The sequence below is a fragment of the Benincasa hispida genome, unplaced genomic scaffold (assembly GCF_009727055.1).
Source record: "Benincasa hispida cultivar B227 unplaced genomic scaffold, ASM972705v1 Contig159, whole genome shotgun sequence".
Taxonomy (NCBI): Eukaryota; Viridiplantae; Streptophyta; class Magnoliopsida; order Cucurbitales; family Cucurbitaceae; genus Benincasa; species Benincasa hispida.
In genome coordinates this window covers 814257-841929 of record NW_024064153.1, presented here as the reverse complement: position 1 = coordinate 841929, position 27673 = coordinate 814257, and the positions used below count along the sequence as shown (strand labels likewise).

The window sequence follows — 27673 nt, the reverse complement described above, 5'->3', positions numbered from 1 at the left end:
TCCTTGGTTGTGGTGCATTTGCTGTCTCTTATACACATCTAGATGTGTATAAGAGACAGCTTTATCTCTATCTTTACCTTGCTTTCATAGTTTAGGTTATTTTTATCTTTATTGTTATTTTGGATATATGCGGCTGCTTCCTTGGTTGTGGTGTGTTTGCTCCTTGTAGGTGCGATAATAACTCTCCTTGATACGCAGTTACAACGGAAGAATCCTTCACATCCTTCAACGCATGGTTTCAATCGCATGAATTCTAACGCATTGTCGCATGCGTTATTCTACTTAAGGTTTTGTTCTTGTTATCTTTTATGCCTTATCCTTTTGAAATTCTCTTTGTCTGACTGCAGTTCTTTGCGATGCATCTATAATGGTACAAATAATTCACCGCATCCTCTAACTAGGCATCGTAAGGCACCCCTTATTTTTAATAGCTTCTTCAAATTGTGAAAGTTTATAGTTTTATTAAATGCAAACCCTTGCTCAAACATTTGTTATCACATTCCTGTTGAGTTTGTTTTTAGCTTGCAGTGAGAACGCTGCCACCCTCTAAGTTTGGGGGGTGGCATCGGTCTCGGAGAATTGCGTTCATCACATTACGGTTATTTCCTTCAAAAGAGAGAGAGAGAAAGAAAGAGAAAAAAAAAGAGAGCTTTTGAAAATAACAACTCCACTGCCAACGCAATGGGAAAACCCATGTTGACAAGAGTTAAGTTGTGAAAGGTACTTACCTGTAGTTGGATGTTCGCATGACACTCGTGGGGGCAAGCCAAAATGAAGGTAAGTCGCCAGGATCAACGCATAAGCGCAACTCCTCCATCTGGCGCAAGCTAAATTAAGCAAGACATGAGTTGAGTTGAATATGAAATGCAATCGAAGTTGGATGCCCGCATGACACACGTGGGGGTAAGCCAAAACGAAAAGCGTAACCAGGTTCAACGCCGCGTTAGAATAAGTAAACGCATAAGCTTGATTTGTTTTGAACAAACACATTCTCATGAGCTGAACACAAAGTTGCAGAGAATGAATAAAAAGTTTTTGAGCAAAGGCTTGCCGAATGTAACTTAGAAAAGATTTCTTTGAAGAAGAAGCCGTAGTAGAGGAGAGCATTGCGTCCATAGTTAGAGGCACGAGTAAATTATACTTTGAGAAGATGGTCATCGCAAAAGGAACGCCGAAAGGTAAGTTAAGAATTTCTTGAGTCCCTGTGTTCGACCTCAAATTACCCGAGAAACTTGCGTTTGCATAATACTTGGCGCGAGTGCAAGAAAACTTGTGATAGGAACGCGTGGTCATTGCATACTAGATTAACGCATCTTCATTCCGACGCATGACCTCAAATGCATGGGTGCAAACACATAAGTCATGTCTAACGCATGAATTCATGTACAACCCCATCCGTCCTTAATAATAAATAAACAATCTTTCCTAATTCCAATAGGAACTCTAGATCCAACACATTCACTACAAGAATTTTGTCTTGAATGTACCATTTATGCACATTCCCAATAAATACGGTTAGTTGAATATGAATTCTGATCACATTTACACTTTTAATCCTTTGTCTTAAACCTTTATTGTTTGTGATTCTTTGAACAACAGTGGTCAGACAAAGATGCCTATAACCAGACACTGCTGAAGCTGGGGGGGTCTGTTCAAGAAGAATTATGAAGGGATCCATACTTACCAAGTGGAGAGGGACAATAAACTCATAATGTTTGTATTACTTGTAATTTGTATTTTCAAGGCCTGAATTATTGTACGGCCTTTTAAATTATAATTTTATAGTAGAATTTGCGGATTAAATGTAATAGATTTACAATCCATACATGAATAATATGTTATAGCCACAACGTTTAATGATGATGTGTCATGTTATACTTTTTGACCGAAAAATGGATTTGGCAACAAATTTTTTTTTAAAAAACGAATAATAATTGATAAAACGAACAGATTCTGGGCTTCAATGTCAGTTTAAAGGGCTTCATTTGATTCTTGGGCTTCAGTTGCAACCGACATTCAAGGGCTCTAATGTCGGTTGCAATCGACATTAAAGGGCTTTAATGTTGGTTGCAAATTTCATTAGAGCCCTTGAATGTTGGTTGCAACCGACATTAAAGGGCTTTAATAACTCTATCTTTAATGTCGGTTATCAATTGATATTAACGCCCTTTAATGTCGGTTTAAGCCCGAAATTCTTATAGTGTTATGATCAGGACTTCGATCGAACATGTGTGCTCGTCAGTACACTTTGTAATCTTAAATATATCACATCCATCAATTTTAACTGCACGGACTGTTCACTTACATGTCAGGTATATACATCGCCCACTATACAATTTTTTGTTCGATTTCTTACCCAGCAACTCAAAATTATTCTTTATGGCTAACATAGATAATCTCATTTTGACATCATTCTTAAAAAAATAAAATTTGGCCTACCTCAACATTCACATCTAATCCTGACGAAGTATGTATTTGAATGCTCAAGTCCTTGGTTCTAGCATTACTACTAGATGCTACATTGGCTGGATTACCACAAGCAGCTATTGTTGTTTGGTTTTGGCAAGGCACATTCTCAACACTTGTGCTATTCCTATTATCATCTATAGCCACATCGGGATGAAGCGGATTCAGTTGTTCAACGAACACCCCTCCCATGGGTGTATGTTGTCGTTTTCCAATGAGACTATCTGTGGAAAAATATTTGTCTCATTAACATCCCCTCCGCGTGTGGGTTAGTGATCTCTATATGTGTAACCGAATATCATTTCCTTATATATTTCCAATGAGACTACCGAAGGAAAGTTATCTATCTCATTGACATTCACTTTCCACGCGTGGGTTGGTGATCTCTATCCATGTACTCAAATATTGCTTCCTGATGAATTTCCTCGAGACTTACGAATATCAGAGGTTTATTATGATCATACTCCACAACGAGAATTTGGACATCATTGTCGTCCATTAAGCATACTAGAGGAGTATCAATATCCGACTTATATTTTACTCTCATATTATAATGTTGAACTCTGACGAATTAACTTTTATAATTTGATATACTCGATCTCTCAATTCATTGTACGTCAATGTACTCGAGGCAAAGATACCCTTCAAACGGCCTCCAATATAGCGTTGTTCCATGTCGTCCCATGTACCACCACATTGAATGAATATAGACTTCTTCTCTATCATAAAAAAGAAACACAAAAAGAGTAGTTAGAACAATTTGTAAAAATGTCGATACTCACTATACGCTACTCGATACAAGCTACATGCTATTCACTGGTCGTTATACGATGCTTACTGACACCTGTTGTTCTCTCATCTCTTGTATGTGGCATGCAGTTAAAAGGCTACTTGCTCGTTGCTGGTGATCACACTCGCTCAAAATACTCGCTCGTCACACCCTCACTCTAGCTACGTTCATACGTTTCACACAAGGTCTAAAAAATAAAAAAGAAGTGTACAGGTATACTTGTATTTTCTTAAGGTGTGAAAATGTTACAAGAAGCGTATTGATTGTCTATTTTAATTCAACTGCGTTTAGAACTATTGATTTTTTCAAAATGTTTCAGATCCACCATAATGGATTTTTGGAGGAAACGTGAGCGAGTAAGAGTATGTTTTTAGAGTTTTGTGGGAATTGTCTTCAATTTCGTCGTTAAGAGAAAAATGGTTTTATCTAAAAAAAAGGAAAAAATGGATTCACTTTTTATTAATTTGATTGGAAGGAATTGTGAGAATTGTTAGGAATTTTCTCAAAATTGTTCATATTTGTACATGATCATTAATGATGATGCAGAATGAACGTGGTGTGAGATAGTGAGTACAATGTATCCATCGAGATAGCAAAGAGGAAATGAGTATCCAAGAGTGTGTATCAAACATCGAGATAATGAGTATCGAGGATATAGCATCGAGCGAGAGTTGTCATACACCAAACACAGGGTGATTGAGATAGCGAAGATTGTGGAGCGTGTGACAAATTATCGAGCATCGAGTTTTTTTTAATAATTATAGATGCGTGGATATTTGGAGGAAAAATGATATTTACGTGGTACTAACACAAGCAAAAAAAACAACTTTTGATTGATTTTTCAGCGGGTAACTATTTTTCGATTGCCTCTAAAAAAGAACTGCAGGCGTAAAATTAAAATATTTTTTTTTATTCTAAAGCATGAAACGGCGGAAGCAGTTCTTCACTTCCGGTCCTTGACAAGAGCAGACTGTTCCCTTCCTTTCCTCTTTAGGTCCGACGCCATGGACGAACCCACTGAATCCAACGCCGAAATTCCAGTTACAACCAACGCAGACGAAGGAAATATGGTAAATGGAGATGAACCAATGCCCGACCTTCCTCAGAACCCCACCTCCGCCTCCGATTCTTCTTCCTCTGACTCTGATTCTGAAGACGACGAATCCGACCAAAAGCTCCAACTCCAGTCCCTTCAATCTCAGCTCTCCTCCGACCCCTCCAACTACGATGCTCATGTCCAAGTAATTTTCCTCTTCTTTCTTTAATGCTTTTTCTTATCATTTCTTCACCTCATTTCTGCATTTACTAACTTTATTACTTCAGTGTATAAAGCTTTTGAGGAAAATTGGTGACATTGACAACCTCAGGAAAGCAAGGGAAGCAATGAGTGAGATATTCCCATTGACCCCTCTAATGTGGCAGGAATGGGCCAAGGACGAAGCATCTATCGATACAGGGTAATCTCTTCGATTTGTTTCCTCTCTTGGGGTGGGGTAAAAGTTTCTGAAATGGTTATACTGTTGCTCCCTAAATTCATTTCTTCTTCTGTGGCATTCTTAACATCTTCTGGGTTGGATTTGTTCCTTGAAGAACTGTAAATTTCGAACTACTACTAACAAGCTCTTGAAATTTTATGGAAAAAGAAAATGATAATGGATTTCTCGTAATCCTTCTCTTGGGGGCAGTTGGCTGTTTTAACACTGATTAATTTTGCTCTCTATGCTTTTGCAGACCTGAGGCTCTTGCTGCAATTGAGAGGCTATATGAGCGAGGGGTGTTTGATTATCTGGTTTGTATTGTCGTGTCATTTGGAGATTAGCCCTTGGTTTTATGAGGCATGTTACATGTTAGACTAATGAATGCTAGCATATTACCAATTTTACATCATCTGCACGCCAATGGTTTATCCACATATGTTCTTTTATTCTATAAACCTCATCTATTGTCGAATTTAACCAATTGGATCTTGGACTTTTACGTCCAAACAGTTGTTGTTTTATTTTTTATTTTTTATTTTTATTTTCGACAACTAATTAGTTACTTTGAAAATAAATATGGTTGTCTATGAAACTCAGTTTTCTGCATGGAGTTCTACTTTTAATGCATAAAATCAAATCCTTTTCAAGTTTAAGGACCATGGTTTGCTTTGTAATTATCGTTGTTTTATTGAGGATGACAATATTTTGAACTTTGAAGTTGTAGAGGGTGTCGGGATGTTTTCAGATTTTGTTTTGTTGATCATGATGACATGGGATAGTTAACTTTCCACTATGTTATGCAGTCGGTTTCTCTTTGGCGTGACTACTTAAATTTCGTTCAAGAATATGATTCGTTGGTGCAAAATTGTGCAACTTCTGGAGTTAAAAAGGCTAGAGATTTATTTGAACGTGCTCTCACAGCCGCTGGTTTGCATTTCACTGAGGCTGAAAAATTATGGGAAGCATATAGAGATTTTGAGAAAGCCATATATCAAACCATTGCTGAAACTGATACTCAGGTTTGAACCTCTTTCCTAACTTCTTTTAATGTTTATGGGCATCTTCTATGAGGTCTCATTTACGATGTAACTTAGTTTTATTGCTTAGAGCTATATATACATGTCATATGCTACATTTTGTGGAATATATAATGTTAAGATTTGAATTCTTGAAATGCATTTAAATTTACTACCGAACAAAATATATTTTTGAAGAAATATTTTGCTTAATGCAACATTTTGTGGAATATATAGTGAAGATTTGAATTCTTGAAATTCTTTTAAATTTTCTATGAAACAAATACATTTCTGAATTATTGTGCTTAGCATGCCAAAGCAGAACGATTGGGCAATATTGAAGGATCATAACATAGCGGCCAAGCACAAAGTACCAAAAAGACAAATAAACCAAAGAAATCCATGATACTCAATGTTCACAAAGGTCAAACATGGTAATTGCATAACTCTAAAGCAACTAGAATTTTGATGGCATATTGTGGTTTAACTTCCTTCTACAAGCTGACTAGGCCATTGTATACAATGAGCTTGATTTGGAAATTGGGAGATGTATGCTTATTGAATATTCTTTTGCGAACAAATTGTTGGTCAATTTCAATTTGCTTGGTTCTCTGATGCATAATAGGGTTAGGGTTAGGGTTTGCAGCAAGATAGGTGACACTAATGTTGCCACAAAGAATTATTGGGGCTGAACTAGGAAGGAACCAAAGCTTAGGTAGAATGTCCAGAAGCTAGATTACCTTAACAGTTGCATTAGCAAGGCCCTAGTTGAATTCATCACTAGATCGTGAAACAACCATCTATTTAGTTTAGCCAACGACGAAGAGATGATTATCGTCGAGGAAGGTATTGTTGCCATTGGTGCTACAATGACCTTTTGGACAATTTTTCCAATATGCATCTATAAAGCAAACAACACCATGGTAAGTAAGAAATGTGATCATGTGGATTTGGACTTCCTGGACAAAGTGAGAGATGTGACATTCTCTTTTCTTATAACTGGCAGTCCTAGAGGTAAAGTGGTGGCCATGAGAGGCCTTAGGCAAGGAGACCCTCTATCTCCTTTCCTTTTCATGCTTATGGTGGATGTTATGAGTAGTTTGGTAAGGAAGTGTGTTGAAGGACTATTTTCATCCCCTTTGAGGTGGGGGAGCGATTCTTTCACACCTCCACTTTGTGGATGACACACTTTTCTTTTAATCTGGTCATGAGAACTCGTTTTTAACTTTGAATCACATTTTAGCTGTTTTGAAGAAGTCTCGAGTTTGAAAATCAACAGGGGGAAGTGTAGCATCATGGGGATCAATTGTGAGGAGGAGAAGCTTAAGAGATGGTTGAAGTTGGTAAGGTGTGAGGTTGGGATGCTTCCCTCTTCCTATCTTGGCCTTCCTCTTGGGAGTAATCCCAAGGCGATTGCTCTTTGGGATCCGGTGGTGGATAAGGTTAATAAGAGATTAGCGTCTTGGAAAAAGGGTATTTTTATAAGGCTAGAAGACTTACTTTGATAAGATCTGTTTTGTCTGGCATTCCTATTTACTTCTTCTCCCTTTTTAGAGCCCCTTGTAACGTGTGTAAGAGTTCGGAGAAACTAATATGTAATTTTCTTTGGGAAGCGGTTGAGGAAGGAAAAGGAAAGGACTCACATTTGATTAGGTGGGAGGTCATTGAGAAGTCTATTGAGATAGGGGGCCTTGAGATTGGAAATCCTAGGTTACGCAACAACGCCTTATTCGCAAATGGTTGTGTCGCTTCTATTTCGAGCCCAACTCTTTATGCCGTTAGATTATTGTAGGCAAATATGGCCCCCATCCTTTTGAGTGGTTGCCTAAGAGGTCTAAAAGTTCTCACCGGAACTTATGGAAGATTATCTCGAAAGAGCTCCCGCCTTTTGCGGAGTTAATTCAGTGTTGGTGGCGGATGGGAGGATACTTATTTCTGGGAGGATCACTGGGTTGGCGAGAGGCCTCTTGGTGCCTTATATCCTAGACCCTACCATTTTTCATTCTTAAAAACCACTTTGTTGCCGACTTTCTCGTGTGGTTAGAGAATTTGTGTTCCTTCTACTTCGGGTTTCATCATAACCTGTCCGATAGGGAGACGATGGATGCTGCTTCTCTTCTTTCTTTGCTTGAGAATCACTCTTTTAGGCATGGGAGAAGGATGCGAGGGTTTGGAGACTCAATCCTTTGGAGGGGTTCTCGTGTAAGTCCTTTTTTTAGAGTTTGTAGACCATTCGTTCTAGGTGTCTAGGTCTTTTTAGTCCTTCGGAGGATTAAGGTTCCTCGGAAAGTGGGATTCTTCACCTGACAAGTGTTACATGGCCGTGCGAATAGGCTAGATTGTCTCTCTAGGAACCTCTCCTCTCTTGTTGGGTTGTTTTGTTGCATCATTTGTTAGAAGGTGGAGAAAGATCTAGATCATATTCTTTGCCATTATGAGTTAGCTCTGTTTGGGAGTGTTTCTTCTAGGAGTTTGGCTTTTCGTTTGCTTGTCAAAGGGGTGTTGTTGCTATGATCAAGGAGTTCCTTCTTAATCCACCTTGGGGGGAGAAAAAGCGCTTTTTATGGCTTACGGGGTGTATACGATTGTGTGGGTTTTGTGGGGGGAGCGAAATAATAGGACTTTTAGGGGAATGGATAAAGTGCCTAGCGATGTTTGGTCTTTGGTTCGCTTTCATGTTTCTTTGTGGGCTTCGATTTCAAAGACCTTTTGTAATTATCCTATAGGTGTCATTCATTTTGCAAAGTTGGATTCCCTTCATGTGGGGGGTTGATTTTGTGGGCGGGGTGTTTTTGTTGTCCTTGTATTCTTTCATTTTTTCTGAAAATTGTTATTCTTATTAAAAAAGGAAAAAACATACATGAGAAATAGATAGAGGGAGAGAACACAAGCACAAGTTGGTGGCAACATCGCTTTGTCACTTTTGATTGCACACTACGCGAAGAACTCAACTTGAAGTGTAAACAAGACTCAACTCAAGGGATCAAGGTTCTCAAGGATTTCTCCTACTTTATGGATTCCATTTGGACAAGTCCCAAGGTAATCCTTTTATAGGTGTGGATGTGGAGTTGGTTGGAGAGAATGATGGACGAGTGGGCTAGTGGGGATGGGCAACCACCCACGTTCCTTCCATCTAGGAGCCCACTCTTTCATGATCTCTAGTAACCACTCGATACCTTAGGCACTGCCATGTTCTGGATAACTCCCTTGAGCAACTACCCACTTTCACAAACCACTACTTTGAGTAGCCACCTACATTTTGGGCAGCTACTCTACTCTCCACTATTTTAGGTAACTACCCACAGTTCGGGCAACTTCTCACTCATCCATTATTTTAAGCGCACGACAGGCTGATTGGAGGTTATGGTTTAACAAAAATTATATCACTGTTCTCCTTGAAGTTTGGCTTTTTTTGGGACTGTGTTGAAGGTGCTGCCATTTTTCTTTCTCCAGTTTTTAATTTGACTGAAGTTCCCGAGCCATCTTTATTTATGAAAGAGAAATTGAATGAAGAAAGGAACGTTTTATTTGATGAAAATGTTCTTCCATCTTCATTAAATGTAAAGGCTTCCATGAACTGCTGTTGGTTGAGTGGTAAGTGAGGCAGTTGTAACTTGTTTATGCCCACGGTCCTGAGTTCAAATCCTATGGTGGGTATTTCAAAAAAAAAAAAAAATAATAATTAAATATTCAGGCTTCCTCTTTAGATAATGAAAACGAAAAGGCAAGGAAGTTGTTTCCCCCAATCTCTGATTTTCTTTCTTTAGCCAATAATTTTGTTCTACAAAGGGAAGAAGTTTCATCAGCTTAGATGAAAAGGAAAATGGGAAGGAGAAAGATCAGGATAACATTTCAGGTTGTTCAACTCCAGTACTCCCTTATCAATATACAAGAAAAAAAATTCCCCAAATTCCTCTAAGATTCTTAAGACAAATTATGATGCTTTAGATTGCTTGTGAGAAAGCTCAAATTCCAGGTATTTCTTCAGAAAAGAAAAAAGAAGAAAGATTTTGGGCCCTCCAAATTTGAAGAAGCGTTCTTTGGTGTTTTCTCAGTCAACATTAAAATTTGCGAATTCTTTAGTCCAATTTAGAAGGTTCACTCCTTGCATTTCTTCTCCAAAAAGCCCTACTTCTCCAAGTGATTTCAACGATGATTCCATAGCAAGTGTTAGTAGTGAAGAAGAGGATTTTATTCTCAATTGCTCGTGCCAGACTCTCAATTCTCAAAAGATCATTTTGAGGAAGCCTTGAATGGCCTTTTTCAAGGTTCAGTCGAGAAAACAGGATTGAAATCAAAGAAAGTAAGTTTCACCCCTTTGTCTCCTTCACAAATTCAATCTAACCTAAAATCGATTAATGATATTTGTGGCATTCAACTCGGTTAAGTCCTTTCTTAGCTTCCAACTGTTTCATAAGGCCCAACTGATGTTAAAATCTTTCTCAAGGAATTCAAGAGGGTTCAGAGTCATTTTTAAGTAGGCTGCCAGGCTTTTTCATTATTTGATTACTGCCTGTGTCCTCCTAAAGAAGAAATATCAGAACTGATGGTTATTCTGGTGCTTTTAGTCGGCTCATTCTTTGGGAGTTGTTGCAGTGGAGGCTTCTTTTCTATTTGTTTTGGTTTTGGCTTTGTTTGAGTTAAAGTCTTATCAAGTGGTTCTCTTTGTTTGATATTCATTTTTAGTTGTGTTCATCTGGTTTGCTTTTAATTATTCTGAGGGCTTTTGTCTCTATACTGTAATCTGGTTTTAGCCTTGTATTGGCAAGTTTGGTGGGTTCTTTATTTTTTTTAATTTATTTACTTTTGTTTCCTCTAATGCTGCATTAGTCTCTTTCATTTTTCAATGAAAGTTTTGTTTCTATTTCAAAAAAGAAAATACAAAAAAAGTATTTCTTCCTAGAAGAAGTGTCTCTTTTCGAAAGGAGAGATGCTGACCCTGATTCAGTTGATTATGAGTGGAATCCTTGTATATTTCCTTTCCTTATTTAGGATATTGGATGCCCTCTTGAAACATGAATTTTTGGGTTGAGGGCATCCTCTTTTTACTTTTTCTCTTCCTTTTTTTCTCTTGTATATTTATAAATATCAATTTTTTTTATTTGCATTTATAATTGAAATCAATACTGTCAACCATATATATCACTTTGGTTGTATCTTAGTTGTTTTTTTAGAAAGATATTCAAATTCAAATTAATATTTGGTTTATAAAAAATCTTAAATTAATATAGATTATTTTATTGAGAAAAACAACGTATAAAAATAATATAAATTGTATTACTTAAACAAATACGTTATTTAAGTTAAAATTAAATTAAATTAATTATAAATTAATGAATGTATGGACATTATTGGAATATTAGGTAAATTTAAGACATTCCCGAATAGAAATTCTACGATACAAACATAGTTATTCAAGTATTTCTAGTCATTTTAAAAAAAATATTCCTACTAAAGAAACATGGTTATCTAAAGATATCTGATATTTGTGATTTCAAGCATCTATAATTTCGGGGATCTAAAGATTCTGGTTATATATGTTCCCAAAAGACGAACCTAAGAGTATAGTTACGAAAGGGCTTGTTCACAAAAGCCAAATGTAGAATCTGACAAGGGATCAAACATCTCTCAAAGACCTCTCCTGACTCCTACAGATTCTATAATTTTTAGTCGCTGTTTCTTTGTATTTCTTTCTCTTTCTTCTTTTGGAGTTGTATCTTTTGAGTGTTATTCTATCTTTTCATCTCTTCAACTTATTGAAAAAAAAGAAGAATTAAATGACCTAATGAAGGCAAAGGAGCACATTCATTGATCCGTTCCTTGAATACATTAATGGTAGAAGGTCATGTATGGTAAGTTTATGATCTTTTTCATATATATTTTTCTCTGTTGTGGATGACCAATGAAAATAATTTAACTTGGATAGAAGTTATACTCATGATCAGAGCTGCATATTTTTCTGTAGGCAAAGGAAAAACAAGTCCAGCTAATCCGGAGCATTTTCCATCGTCAGTTGTCACTTCCTCTATCTAACATGAATTCAACACTTGAGGCCTATAAAGCATGGGAGGTGGAGGTGAAACAAGGATGCGTTCTTGATACGGAATCTAATTATTCTGATGGGGTTCCCTCTCAAGTGTCCTCAGCTTATCGAAGAGCATTGGATATGTATAATGCCCGTGTTCAATTGGAAGAACAAATATCAAAACAGGATTTAACTGATACTGAAAGACTTCACCAGTATATTGTATGTTGCACTTACACTTTATTATGCCTACCAGACTTCTTTGGGAGTTGATTCATCATAATGCTTCTCCTTGCCAGTTTTGAACAGGAATTTTTAATTTCTATTTTACCTCCAGATTTATCTAAAGTTTGAACAATCTGCCGGAGATCCAGCAAGGGTCCAAGTTCTGTTTGAGCGCGCAATTGCTGATTTTCCAGTCTCGGTTGATCTTTGGCTAGATTATACCCGTTACATGGACAAAACTTTGAAGGTTTCTTCTTCCAGTTTCCTTTGAACTATGGATATGTCTTAAGATATAATTATACATGAGGTTTGGGTTTTCAGGTGGGCAATATTGTGAGGAATGTGTACTCCAGGGCCACTAGGAATTGTCCATGGATAGGTGATCTTTGGGTTCGGTATTTGCTTGCTCTGGAACGTGCTCGTGCTTCCGAAGGTGAAATTGCTTCTGTAAGTCACACCCTCTCTGGAGCAGTTTAATTAAGTACAGTTTGGTCAGACTTCATTTGACATGATGATTATTTTACATTTTGTCACAAGCAACTCCTCCCTATTTGGTCTTGTACTTAATGCTGTTGTCATGGTTTTTACTGGAACTCGAGAAGTTTGTCTTGCTTTTATTGGAAAAGCAATTGAGAGCGATGAAAAAAAAATGAAAAAAATGAAAATTTAAGTGCTTTATTCGAGAAGTAATTTTATCTTGTTTGGCTTTTGCCTTTTGTTTTGGTTCCTCTTTGTTTGATCTGATTTGTTTTCCATTACAAACAAAATTGTAGTGATTAGGTGGATGGCATCTTACCGCTGGAGTTTGTACCTTTTTTTTTTTTTGTATTTATTTATTTCTATTTTCTGTGTATGAACAGATTATATAATAAATTATACTTTACATGATTTGAGATCAGAATTATTTTTCTTGATGCATTGTACAGGTCTTTGAGAAGTCTTTGCAGTGCTCATTCTCAACCTTGGATGAGGTATGCAGTTTTATTTTTCTGGATATATGTGTAATTATTCTTGTTGTCTTAATGCAATCTATACTGGTTCCTACATAGTAGGTCTGCAGTACTCCCTCTAAAGAACGGGCTTTTAGTTTTAGGAGGATGAACTTGTATTATCATTATCTTTTATTTGATAAGAAATGACTACATTGAATAAATTAAATACAACAAAAAAAGATGGCAACTTATATCATTGCTTTACTTGGCATTTTCATAAATTTATGCATGATACAAATTCACAAATGAGAAGTAAAATTTTAAATTATCACTTCAGTTTGATGATATTGCGGATTTTACCTTGTTGTAGTACTTGGATTTGTTTCTTACGCGAATTGATGGCTTGAGGCGAAGAATCTCGTTTGCTGATCAGCTAGAGGATGTACTGGAATATTCGTTGATTAAAGAGACCTTTCAGGTTTTCCATATGTTTTTCCATGTTCTTGGATTCCATCTTCTGTGTAAACTGTTGATTACCAATCTGCTTATATTGAACGTCTCCATCACACATATCAACTGCGCTGTTAATATTGTTTCTTAAGGACTTCCAATATAAAAGGGATGACAAATGTTCTGTGGAGCTTTACCCCAAATTGGATATTCAGAATGGTGTTGGATTAGCTTTGGGGTCGGGGACGAAGGATAAACTTTCCTCCAATCTTTTTCCAGAGATGGGGACATGCTCATTTATTTTCATTTTGTCCCAATCCCGACCTTGCGGATTCTTTCGGATGATCATGATTCTTACCCTAGTTTAATTCTTCTACTCTGTTAACTTTAACACTTTTAAGGATGATAAAGGATAATTCTACTTTTATTTGTTTCTTATTAAAAAGTTCCTTATTTAGTTGGATATTCACATGAACTAACACTAATGATTTTATTTGTAGCGTGCATCAGATTACTTATCACCGCACCTAAAGAATTCAGAAGTTTTGTTCCGTTTGTATGCTTATTGGGCCCGTTTAGAGATAAACTTGGGGAAAGATCTAGATGCTGCCCGTGGTGTTTGGGAAAGTTTGCTTAAGATCTGGTTTTCCTCATTGCCTTTTTATGATTATCGCTTTCTTGCTTCCATATTATTGTGAAACACTTTTCTTCTTTGTTTACCTTTTCTGAAAGTCATTTGTTTTTTTCTTGTTGCTGCTCCGTTGGTAGTGGCTCATTATTGGCAGCATGGGAAGGTTATATAGCCATGGAAATTGAGTTGAACCATATAAATAATGCCAGATCCATATATAAGAGATGTTACAGCAAAAGATTTCCAGGGAATGGTTCAGAGGTAAAATTACTTTGAGTTGGTGACATAATCTCCATTGACATTCTTTTTACTTACTAGATTTTGTTGCAAGGTTTATACCTGTCGTTAATTGGATGGCTACTAATACGTCTGGGTTAACCTCTAAATACAATGGCATATTTAGTATTTTTAACAGGCCTGTATTGCTCCTCTTTAAGTTTTTATTATATAAATGTCAATAACACTATTCTTTTTTAACCAGAAACAAACTATTCATTGATAGATGAAAAGATTAGAAAAATGCACTTCTACTGAGGAACAAGAACACAATTTTATTGTTCCAATATTAAATTCTAAGCTTTCATTTGGAATCAATCTCTTACACATTATTCAATACATTTTGGATTGGATTATACCTTCCATTTCTAAATGGAAAAAAATTGTTCAGGATATTTGCCATTCTTGGTTGCGTTTTGAGAGGGAATTTGGAAGTCTCGAAGATCTTGATCATGCTGTTCGAAAGGTACAATTCTTTAGCAATTTACCTGCTATGATACTTGTTTCATGGAAATTAAGTGCATATATAGCTGATCAAAACAAAAAGTTTCAATTTTTCATTGGGAGAAACTTTGTTATTTTGGATTTCAGTACACCATGTTCATGGGGTAGAATCAATTTTTCCACACAAGAAGTACAATGCCTAGTAACCAACTAATTTATTTGGATGAAAAATACATTATCTAGAGGATTAGAAGTGTTTACCCAACTGATTCCATTATTACGAGTTTTGGACAGAATACAGATTGAATGTTTTCTTTTTTGATTGTGAGTACAGTGCAATATCTTGAAGCTTTAATTAAGGGCTGAATTTTTTTTCTGAAAAATATAGAATGTAAAAGATTTTTTGTTTTTTTCTGAAACTACAGCCGGTGCAAGTTCTTTTTGTTAATCTGGTGGCTCCTGAATATATGTGTTTGTGTTTATCATTTTTTTTCCCTTTGATCTTCTAGAATTTGAGCCCTCATGTACTGCATCAAGTTCATTTGTATTATTGTCGTTTCTATCTTATTGACATACCATACTTGTGTCCATTGATATTAATTTCATTCTTCAGAGAAGAGTTAGAAGTGAAACTTATACTATTCCAAGGACATTCCTGGTATTAATTGAATTTATATTTCTACTTGTAATGCCACCACCTTATATAACTTGCAAAATTTTAAAGACATCTTTAGAATCGTGTTTACAGTCCATTGTTCATGACACTAAAATAAAGTTTGAAATCAACTTTATTTCTGTTTTATTAATATTATAAGTCAGTTCTAGAAATTTGAATGCTCTCCCTGAGTTGAGCAATTGAACATGAAAATAACATTTATTTCTTTGCAATGAGTAGCAGCTTTCTGTATGTCTAGACAGAAGATCAAAAGATTCATTTTGTAGAATTTCTTTAACTATTACTCTAGCTGCAAAATACCTTAGCCTATATTTATCATTATTTTTTGAAACTACCAATTCTGCAGTGTGTTTCTTTGATGAACTACTAATACTGGATGATTTCTTTATCTTAGATTAACCCTCGTCTGGAAGAGTTGAAGTCCTATAAGTTACAAATGGATGAGTCAGAAAATCCTGTAAAGCAGAATGATCATGGTAAGCGAAAATTGGGTGGAGATGCACCCAATGTAGAGTCTCCTGCTAAGAAACTAAAAGATTCTGCCCATGGGCTAAAGAAGGTTACTGAAAAGGGTAAAGCTCAATCACAAAACGTAGATGATCAAACAGGAGACATCAGAGGAAGAGTTAAAAAACCTGATGACACAAGTGACCAACAAATGAAAGATTCCATTCAAGAAAAAGGGAAAGTATATAATGACCAATGCACTGCATTCATCTCCAACCTCAACCTCAAGGCAAGTTATTTCCAAGTGCTTTTTACTTTTAATTCACTCTCTGCATTTTCGTGGATGAGCACATAGTTTATGCTGCTTCATTACAACTCTGGCAGGTTACCTATGAGCACTTGCGCGACTTCTTCCAAGATGTTGGTGGAGTTGTTGCAATTCGAATATTGCATGATAAGTTTACTGGAAAATCACGGGTCCACTCTCTTCTTTTCTCCCCATATTTTCTTTCATTTGTTGTCTTTTGATATATATATATATATATATAACAAGAAATTATTGTCTTCTTACTTTACCTCATGACAAATTCTTACTAATTACATACTGCGATATTTTTGGGAATTCATAATGCCTGCTTATAATTTTGATAAGCAATTGTCAAGAATTAGTTCTGTATGGGTATGCTTGAAAGGACAGATGTCTTGGTGAATTCCCAAAAATGCTTCTCCTTTTATCTTTCCTTCGTAATTTGCATTCTTTTGTTATCTTTTGTACTTTTTGAGCTTTGTGTCACGTGGCTTTGATTTTGAACAACCAACCGTGCAGCACTTGGATTTTCTTGCTATAAAAAATGCACCATGTAAGCCTTGGAGAATGCTTAGCCTTGCTAAGGGCACGTTGAAGGGTAAGGAAAGTGTACGGCAAGTGAGTGAATGGATGAGAGCTTTATTAGGTCTTTCAATCGATGAGTACAAATGAGCCCTCTTGGACTATTTATAGGCCACGCCACTGACCTATTGGAAGGTTCCTACCGACTTTGTAGGTCGGTCATGGGGCTTGTCTAGTGCCTTCTATACGTTCCTCTATGTACAAGCTAGTTCTTGGTAGAACTTTCTATACGCTTCTAGGCTAGCTCTTCCTAGATCCTTCTAGAATACTCTAGGGCCATCTAGTATATTTACATAGACTTCTTCGTATGCCCGTGCTAGCACTCTCTAGCGTTCTCTAGCACCTTGTAGAGCCTTCCAAAAGTGTCTGGACCATGCATACCTGAGATGGGCATAGGAGCTTCGAAAAGCTTCTTGAACTTGCTTGAACTCCCTCTGGGCCATTTAAGGAGTCTTGGGCCGAGCCTTAGAAATTTTTTGGGCCATAACACCCTCCCCCTCTCAATCTCGCGACGCGCTTTGCTCCTTGAATCGCTTGATTGCTTTGGGGAATTGCCATTTCCCATTCCTAGCTAACCTCACTTTCAGGAAGACCATGCCATTTCACTAGATACTCCGTGTAGCTAGGAACTCCTCTTCAACTTATCTTTTGATCCCCAAAGATCTCTTCATCCTTTTTGTATAATTCGGTTACTACGATGGTTGTAGCTCTTTTGGACTTCGACCTGGGCCAGTCTTGTCTTCGTGGAAAGGTTTCAGCATACTCACAAGGAAGACATTGTGGATTTTGAGCTTCTGAGATAGCTGCACCTTGTATGTTGCCTTCCCGATCCTTTCAATGATAGGAAATGGGCCTTCATACCTTCGCACCAAGCCTTTTTGTACCTTTTGTTGGGACTTAAATTGGCTAGGTAGCAACTTCACCATCACCATGTCGCCTGCCTAGTACTCCTTGTGGGAGCCTCTTCATGTCTACCCATTTCTTCATCCACCTAGCACCTTGTCAAGGCATGTCCACGTGATATCTTGCTCTTCTTGCCATTCCTTGGCAAACTTGTAAGCTGAAGGATTAGGGCCTTCGTAGGGAGCGGTGAGGGTACTTGGCATGTTAGATTGACACCTTTGCACTATCTCGAAGGGACTTTTGCCCATGGACTCACTCCTTTGGAGGTTGTAGGAGAATTGTGCGATGTCAAGGAGATTCTTGTAGTCCTAGTCTTTCTGATGTGCACTGACATAGTGCCTCAGGTACAGTTCAAGCAGGGCATTAATCCTCTCGGTCTGACCATCGCTTTGGGGATGAAAGCTTGTTGAGAAGTTTAAGTCTGTCCCCATTAGCTTGAATAAATCTCGCCAAAACTTGCTTGTGAAGCGGGGGTCTCGATCACTAACAATGTTTTTGGGCATCCCCCATAACTTCACTATGTTTTTGAAGAACAAACGGGCCGCTTCATTTACTTTGACATTGGCGGGGGCAAGGAATGAAGGTAGCATATTTGCTGAATTTGTCTACCACCACCATGATGCACCAAAGCCATTAGACTTAGGTAGTGCCATGATGAAGTCCATGGTGACATTGTCCCAAGGTTCTTGGGTGATAGGGAATGACTTCAATAGGCTTGCAGGGTGCTGCTACTCAACCTTGTCTTGCTGGCAAACAAGGCAAGTCTTCACGTACGCCTTTACATCATCTTGCATCTGTGGCCAATAGTATTTATCTTGGATTAGGGCAAGTGTGCGGTTCATGTCTGGGTGGCCAGCCCACATAGAGTCATGGCACTGCTTTAAGATTTCTCTCCATAAGTTTCCCCACTTTGGCACAAAGAGCCTGTTGCCGAGAGTCAGGATTGTGCCATCCTTCTCCTAAAATCTTTTGAGTTTTGCCCTCTTTGGCTAGCTTGATCAGATTTCTTTCTAGTGCGTCTTGCTTCATTCCTTCCTTGATTTGATCAAGGAAGTCGCTCCTCGGCATGCTAGTGACAAGGGGAGCAAGCTCAGCCTTGCAACTTAATTCATGGGCCGCAACATTAGCTTTGCGTGGCTTGTACTCAAGCTTGTGTCAAACTTGGCCAGGAAGTCTTGCCATCGAGCTTCCTTGGGTGTGAGCTTCTTTTGTGTCTGGCAGTAGCTCGTGGCAATGTTATCAGTCATGACTACAAACTTGCTTTCCAACATGTAGTGCCTCCATGTGCACAAGCAATGGACGATCACAGTCATCTCCTTCTCTTGCACCGTATATCGCCGCTTAGTGTTATTTAGCTCGCGGCTTTTGTGGGCGATCAGATGACCATCTTGCATGAGCTTTCCGCCAATGGCATAGTCAGATGCATTCGTATGCATAATGCACCTCAAACAGCTTCGAGTAGTTGGGCAACCAACACCACGATTGGGTCACGCAAGACAACTTCTTTGAGCTTGGCGAAGGCATCTTGGCACTCTCTCGACCAATCCCATGGGTGATTCTTTTTTAGTAGATTGGTGAGAGGGGCCGCGATGGCTGAGTAGTCCTTTATAAATTTAATCTTCTGAAGTAGTTCAGTAGACGCAAGAAAGATTGCAGTTCGGGTATTTTAGTGGGAGGTTTCTAGTCTTGGAGCACATACCTTAGCTGGATCCATCACCAACTTGCCCTCTTTGATCCACTGCCCAAGGAACTCCACCTCCGGTTGACTGAATGAGCATTTCTCCAGTTTGTTTTCATTAGGGGTGTTCAAAAAACTCAATGACCCGAAAAAACCAATCAACCCAACCCAACCCATGCGGTTTAGGTTCAGTTATCAACTCATTTGGGTTGGGTTGGGTTCAAATAAATGAAAATTTTATAGGTTGGGTTGGTTCATATGTTCATCTAATATAACTCAAAGTAACCCGAACCAACTCGAATTTATTATTAACTTTAAAATATATATTTTTTATTACTTATAATACAATTATTTATACATATATTGATCTTAATTTTATTCAATTCCAATATTTTTTGAATAATTTATTCTTCAACAACTCTTAAAGGTAGTTTCTTTGCACATTAGAAAGAAAATTTTCACTATATAAATTGAAATTGAGCTGTTAATCTTAATTCAATATATGAAAATAATTAAATTAGATTTTTACATATTTACGTTTTGCTTCTTTTTAGAACAAAATTTTAATTAAATGACCCGATTAACCCGACCAACCCAACCATTGGGTTGGGTTGGATTAGGTTCATTTTTTAATAAGGGTTATTTGGGTTGAAGAAATTTACAACCCGAACAATTGGATTGAGTCTAAAAAGTCTTTCAACCCAACCCAACTCAACCCATGAACACTCCTAGTTTTCATGTTTTTAAGAATAGGTTTAAAAGGTCCTTGAAATAATTTTTTTAATTATTTAAAATTATCTTATGACTCTTTAAATTAGAAAATTTATTTTTAAAAATTATTTCCTTTCTAAAATTATTTTTCTAATTTAAAATGTTATATAATTATTAAATAGATGTGTTTTGAAAACTTCGAGACCGAACACTCCTATTCTTAAAAACTTGGGCACTAAAAAGATACATTTTGAAAATTCAAGAATCAAGTACAGCTATTGTTCAAAATTGACTAAAATGGTATCATACGCATTACAAACAAGTACAACCAATTGTGCAAATTGACTTTGAAGCTATGGTGGGACCAATCAGTAGTGTAAGATGTTTTCCTTTTGAATAGCTTCCACCAACAATTGCTTGAATATGAACAGTACAATGAGTGATTGTTAGTGACATAGCGGGAAAATCTGATTTATGGTTGGAATGTAAGTTATTGCTTCCCCACCCACCCCCACCATGAAAGGTGATCTTTCTAACAAAAGCCAATAGAGGACTTAACTGTATAGAGTAGAAAAAACAAAAAGTAGCTTTCAATGTGACAGATAACACATGACTTCATAATGAGCAATCCTTTCACATTAAGGAAGTATAGCTCATTGCAAACCTCCATGATGAATTATTGACGTGGACTATTTTGTTACTCTTCTTGCTCTGCTCAATGTGAACTCTTTTGTTACTTTTTGTTAGAATTGGAATTCTCGTACTCTTTTTCAGCTTTGCCTGCTAAATTTGCGGTACTTATTAATTCTGGACTTGATTTTGGACTTTATTTTATGTGTTTTGTTCTAATTGGTAAGTGCATTCACATATTCATGTGCATTTCTATGAATATTTTGACCGAGCTGTAGCACCCCTACTAGATTGCAAACCAATGGCATGATTTTTTTGTATTACTTATGGATTTCTACTGTATTGATGGAATAAATTCCTTATCTGCAGGGACTAGCATATGTAGATTTCTCTGATGATGCACATCTTGATGCTGGAGTTGCAAAAAACAAGCAGTTGTTGCTTGGGAAAAAGATTAGCATTGCGCGGTCAGATCCTAAGAAAGGTATAACAAAGAAAAGTTGAAGATGAAAATTAGATAACATCCAATCAAATACATTTAGTGCAATATAATTGAATGTGGTATACTTGGTAACTAAATAAAAAATATAAAAAATTGATGCCTTAGAATTACTAAAAAGGGACAGGAGTAGTCTATGGAAGTAGGAGCACGTTTTTCAAAAGAAAAAGACAAACACACAAAAGTTATTAGAAAGTATGGATGTTTACCACCATTTAGTTAATGGAAATGTTTTATCTATTTTAACAGGAACATGGTGGTCAATAGTTGAATATGGGTATGCTAGTCAATAGTTAAATATGGGTTTCTGTTGTAGCCTAAACATTCCAAAGATCCTCAATGGTAAATCTTATTTAACGATGAGTGAATGCAAAGCTAGAATCTTTTTTTTTTTTTTTTTTTTTTTTTTTTTTTTTTTTTTTTGTTTGGGTAAAGAATTAAGAGAAGAACAGCTACTAACTAAAACTCATTAACCAACGAAATATTAAACTAAAAAGTAATTGGAATATTGTTCTGCAATATAAGTATCCTCCTTAGAAAAACATGGCCTTGGGTTGAAAAGTAATGGAGTCAGGATGTTAAGATTGAAAAATTCTAATACAAAATGCTGTTTTCCACCCATGTGATCTACAATATAATAAAATTCTAAAAGAAGCAAAATTTTTCATTGATAAAGTGAAAAATCACATGTGTACCAAAAAATACCATGGAACAAAAGTGGGAGAAGGTTTCCAACAAGCTTGAAAAGACACCTACAAAGCTACTAGTTCACACATCAACCTAAGCAGAGCTCAACTAGTTGAGGTATTATATCATTGACTAAAAAGTGTCAAAAGTCTGAATTCCTACTCTTGATTGAACTAAAAAAGTTGCCATACACATTACAAACAAGAACGGTCAAACTCAAGATTTACAAAGCTTCTCTACTTATGCAAGAAAGATATCCTGCTTGCAGCTTCATAACCAAACCAAAATGTAACAGCGACGAGAAGATCAAAAACTTCAAACATGGTTCTTGGACAGTAGATCTGCCTACATGAAAATCTTGTGTAATTCCGTTTAGTTATTGCTTCTTCGGAAGAGGAGGATACTCTCTAAGAAGTATCCTCATGTACATTAGTATCGCTGTTGCATATTGAGTATAGGATTGTGAAGCTTCCTCTTGTGGTGTGTCAACAAGAATTTTCCGTCATCTACTCGTGCTAGCCATTTTTTGACCTTGATGGATTGGTCTGATATCAAACTGGTACCTAACCACTCCCTAAAATCCTCAAATGATTTTTTCACAAATGAAATTGATACTAATGATGTGTGAATACAGACTCAAATCCTCTATCTATACAGGATTATAAAAACTACCAATTAAATTCTTGTACCACCTAAATATTCAACTTTTGATTGATGAAATAATCTATGGTTATGAACTATAAGCAGACCTTTGCAAGAAGATATGCTATCACTGTCGGTTTTGAAATCATCAAAGGTCATGCCCAGTATCACTTAACTTTGAGTAAATGTTATAATGCAGCAACCTCAGTTCTTAAATTAGGCTGTCAATATGCTATCGGATGTCCCCGAAGGGATAGGCTGTCAATATGCTACTAGTGCGTCTTTTTCCTAAAAGTTCAGTGAGGATGTAAGAAACTTTCATGCTGTATTATATTGTGTATAACTGGCTCTACTTGCTATCTGTTGGTCGACTTTTAGTTTCTGAAAATGGGGTCTTGCAGCTGGTGCAGTATTGGGTCTTAGTTGCATTATGATCTGTATATGTCAGTTATTTGGATTGGTAGAGTATGTTCTGTCAGTGTCATCAATCTAGAAAGTTTAATTGGACATACCTTCGACAGATTTTATGTTCATTGGTCATATCTTTTCTACTTAGAAAAGGAATACGTTTTTTGTTCATTTTTACTCAAATAAAAAGAAAGCTTGCATGTCATCTGCTATGAATAGTGATTGATTACCCACCACATAAATACATCTACCAGTCCGCATGGTCAGAATTCATTTTGACGCCAGCTAGATTCTATTACCACATTTGGGATTTTGTCATCAGATTCAGAATTTGCAGCCTTCTTCATGATCTAATCTGTATATATACCGTTAGTGGAAATCATAGGGAATGCCATGTAGATAACTTCAAACATATTAGTATGTAGTTCTAAAATGTTAGCTCACAAACTGAACGAAAAAGGGTTGGGTCGATAGACACTGTTTTTATGGTCCCTCATTAGCTTTTATTATTATCATAATGTAATATCAGGTTCATCTCTCTGAACGAGACAAGCTAAAAACTGTATGATTATTTTCACTTGTAGGGGGCCATACTACGGATCGAGCTGGTGGAGGTAAGAGATTTGAGTCGAGAAGTTCTGCAAAGGCACCTCAGAAAGCCCATGAACAACCACCTGGGGCGAGGAAGCATGGAGGGAACAATATCGAGCTTAAGGGAAAGAACACGTTTGCGGTGCCTAGAAATGTTAGAGCACTTGGTTGGACTGCAGATAAACCAAAAACCGTAGAACAAGCTGATGAAAAGCCAAAAACCAACGATGAATTCAGGAAACTGTATTTTAAAGGCTGAAGCTTTTTTTTTTTTTTTTTTTTGGTTGTAAAGATTGTAATGGATTCAAGATTCTGATGTAGACTAGAGTTTATCCCTAGATATACGTATACCATACAAGGGAATTTCTTTTTTTTTTTTTTTTTTTTTTGTAATCTCTTACAATTAGAGTTTTATCTAGGCATATACTATGGTATCCTGTTGTTTGGATACTTGAATTTGCTCTGTTGTATATATAGTCTCAGTTGAGATTTCAGGCCTATTTATAAAAACCAGCAGTTAACTAGTGATTGTGCTTTGATTATTCATGTTTGAAGAGGAGTAATACCAGTAGTTTTCTTGCCAACAGTGTGACAGTATAGAGGGGGGGAAAAAAATCTTAACAATCAATATTTATTTGTCTTGAATTTAAATTTTTTTAGGTTTGTTGAATAACAATCTCTTCTAAAAATTTTTATATTTTAAAACATATTTTTGAAGTATATCCAAATTCGTTTACTTATGGGACAACCCAAAATCCTTTCTGTTTTCAAATTTGGTCTAGCCTTCAAAATGTTTACTCAATTCAAAATGTATTCTTACAAAACCAAAGAATAGCCTTCAAGAATTTGATTTGAAGATACAAATTATGTTTTTTTCTTTTGCCCTAAAATGATTGTTTTGGTTGTTTGGAGGAACTGAAAATCCATTGTTATAAATTCCGGTTTAAAATAAATCCCCTTCCAAATAAAAGTAAAATACTCCTTCCAAAACAATTTAAACACTATAACAATGGGGGACATTTTTATGACTAATAATCAAGTATTTAACAAGATTTTTGAAAAATTGTAAATACATCAAATTTATTAGTGATAAATTCATCCAATAGACTCCGAAAATTGGATCTATTTTTTACACTCTATAAATTATTTTACATCGTGCTATATTTGCTAATAATTTAGACTTGGATGTTATATTTGCAACTACCCATTTTAACCTTTGACAAATGAGTAAGGAACCAAAAGCAATAAACTTTTTGGAAAGTATTTTAAACTAATTGTATGGAATTCTTCTCACCATTTTCCAGAGGAATTAAAATGGGCAGAAATTGATTCTTGAATTCTTTATTCAAGAAGTTGCAACAAGGTTAGAGAAACTATAATGAACTTGGTACATGCACAAAGCTTCAATCTTCATATATGTGTTGCTGCATATCAAGAAAAAGGGTAAGAGAGAGAGAGAGAGAGAGAATATATACTAAAGGGGAAAATAGGTAAAAGAAAAGATGGTCTTTTGCTTTAGAAATGAGTAATAATGTGGGGATTTTGCATGCTTTGAATCTCAAAGAATGGAGAGTTTAGAATAATGGAGTAATTGGATGCATTCAGGTTGGCTATAGCCTTTGAAATCCCATTTGCCCCTATATTTTTCAAATGCTGACAACACAAAAAAGGCTAACAGAATGTTCCTCAATGCCCTTGCATATGCATTATATTCCTCTCTTTCTTTCTTTTTCCTTTTTTTTTTGTTTGCTTTTACAAATCCAATGGAATAATGCTTACCCATTTGCTTTTTTTCTTAATCCATAATAATAAAAAGAAGAAGCATATTCTATTCCTTTCTCCCAATCACTAAAATCAATTCTACTAATTCATTTCTTATTCTCTTTCTTTTTTACTCAACTTTCAATGCATGCCATGTACTTATGTATTGATCTACTCAGCTTTCTACTCATTAAAAAAAAAAAAAAAAAAGAAGCTTTTCCTTTCTTTGGTACCATTCTTGATCATCCATAATTCTTCTTCTACTTGGTTCTAATTTTCATCTAAAATCATTCGTCACAAGTGGGATGAAAATACCATATTGGTTCGGGAGATCTTACAAATGAAGAAATATGGACAATCCACTTAACATTGACATGGTGAGACATCATTTTTAAAAAAGCAAAGCACAAACATAAAAAATAAAATATGCCTTATTTTTAGTGCAGAAGAAAATTTAAAGTCAATAAATTTATGCATACATTATTTGTATGGTTATAAAGAGTTTGATGTATTTCACTCTCATAATTTGTTAGTTTTATCCTACACTACTATTTGAAACTATTTTGTATGCCTAGCGAATTGTCTCTCTTACTATGCTAACAAGTGTATTTGATGTGTGTCTAACAAGTGTAGGAGCATTAAATGTCAACGTTATTGAACATGTTAACCAAACTAAAGTGTCGGTATTTCTTAGTTTACAAATAAGAAACATCTTTGACCGAAAAATATTTTTGGTCTCAAAGCAACTTAATGCACTAAAAGTGAACATCATGTTAATGGAGATCGTTCCTAATCAAAGATGAAAAGATTTGTTGACATGACAATGTATCCACAAATCAAAGCATTCGACATCAATATTTAAATATCCATGGATATTTTCAACCTCTTTTATAAATACTCGTAAAACATTAAAAAAAATCTATTTAGTCCAATATATGAATAGAAATACAAATAACAATATCCATAACTTAGTTTGAGAAGTAAAAATAACTTAATTATTAATCTAAATAAAACTTAAAAATTTTACGACTTACAGAAATATCCATCGACATCGATATTCTATCGATATCCGTAAAATTAAAATAATCCAGGTTTCTAATTAGTATGTAACAAAAAATAAAATTGATTTACATTGGTTATGATCTCATTTACATTATAATATATAGTTTATGTCTCGGAATGTTTATCGACGTAAAACCTTAGTAGGGTTTAAAAGAAAATAGTTCTCGAGCATCTAGACTCAATAGATAATATCATATATGAATAAGAAGTATGAGATACGTTTGGGTATGATTAGATTGCAAGGTTTGAATTCTAAAAGAGGGAGTTTCGATGAAGTTAGGAATATGGTGGACCACAAGATGCCTAGATTGGATTAATATGAACCATATATTTGCATACTTTGTTCGAGGCATGCAAGCTTTAATATAAGTTCATAAAAAAGAAACAAAAAAAAGTGGGGTTTGAAAACATTTTGAAATGAAAAAGAAAATAAGTAGAAAAAGAGTTTTGTGTTTAATGATAGTCAGCAGCAATCTCTGGTCCTTCCCACCAAACTTTAGCTGTGGGAAAAAAGAGAAAATTGGCAGATCAATTATTCCTTTGTCTGAACATTTCAATCTCAAGGAACCAAATGGCAACAAATAATTAACACTCCAAAACACACAAAAAAAAATTAAAAAAAAAAAAAAAAAAAGAAGGCAAAAGATAAAGTGCATATGCTGCAAGATTGAGTATGGAATTAGCAAGAATGATATTTTTGTACTATTGAATAACTAAAAAACCAAAGGCACTTGATCTATTCTATCACTAATAGTTACATTACAACCATGGTGTGCTCTTGAGTATTTCTCAAGCAAGTCAATTCATACCACCACTTCAATGATATTATATTATAATATGAAACAAAAGAGAAGTATATAAAGATATTTGTAGCTTGGGTTTGCTTGAAGATTGTTTCAAACCCTCTAAACTATATATGGAATTTTTTACAATTATACCCCCCACCTTTGGTATTATAGATGTTGTTCTAATTTAAGTTCTAAAACTATATATAAGATTTTTTTTTTTTAATAAGTTACTAGAGGAGTGGTGAATTCAATAGATGTAATCGAATATCTCAATTAGCTGCTTCTCGATGCTCCAAGGCACCGTTCGTTTGTAACTATGATATCTCTTTTATTGCCCTCAAATTTGTCTACATCAATTTTGAGGTTATATAACTGTTCAAGTTTGAGCCAAGGTGAGATAAGTTGTTTAACAGTAATTGACATATATTTCCTTTATAGAGATTGGAGGTTCGATTCTCATCCCTGCAATTGTTGTACTTAAAGAAAATACTTAAGTTTGATTCGAAATCCAATTCTTTTAATTGTTAATATATAATAGTTTTTTTAAATTTGTAAGGTTAATGTAAAT

The 27673-nt window shown here is 35.8% G+C and overlaps 1 protein-coding gene across 2 annotated transcripts; it reads left to right on the top strand.

Moving 5' to 3' along the window:
* Window positions 1–4160: 4160 nt before the first annotated feature.
* On the top strand, window positions 4161–24031 carry LOC120068974 (squamous cell carcinoma antigen recognized by T-cells 3). 2 transcript variants are annotated; one of them, XM_039020620.1, is made up of 17 exons: window positions 4161–4497; window positions 4580–4713; window positions 4988–5045; window positions 5538–5753; window positions 11716–11997; window positions 12113–12247; window positions 12322–12447; window positions 12927–12971; window positions 13303–13410; window positions 13883–14025; window positions 14151–14274; window positions 14681–14755; window positions 15804–16145; window positions 16241–16333; window positions 21037–21151; window positions 22695–22802; window positions 23488–23624. In XM_039020620.1, exons 1-16 carry the CDS (start codon window positions 4261–4263, stop codon window positions 22769–22771), a joined length of 2310 nt encoding a protein of 769 aa, XP_038876548.1. In that variant the 5' UTR covers window positions 4161–4260; the 3' UTR covers window positions 22772–22802; window positions 23488–23624. The 2 variants fall into 2 exon arrangements, with proteins under 2 accessions (XP_038876548.1, XP_038876547.1); XM_039020619.1 differs by lacking the exon at window positions 22695–22802 and having other exon boundaries at window positions 4162–4497; window positions 23488–24031.
* Window positions 24032–27673: the final 3642 nt, after the last annotated feature.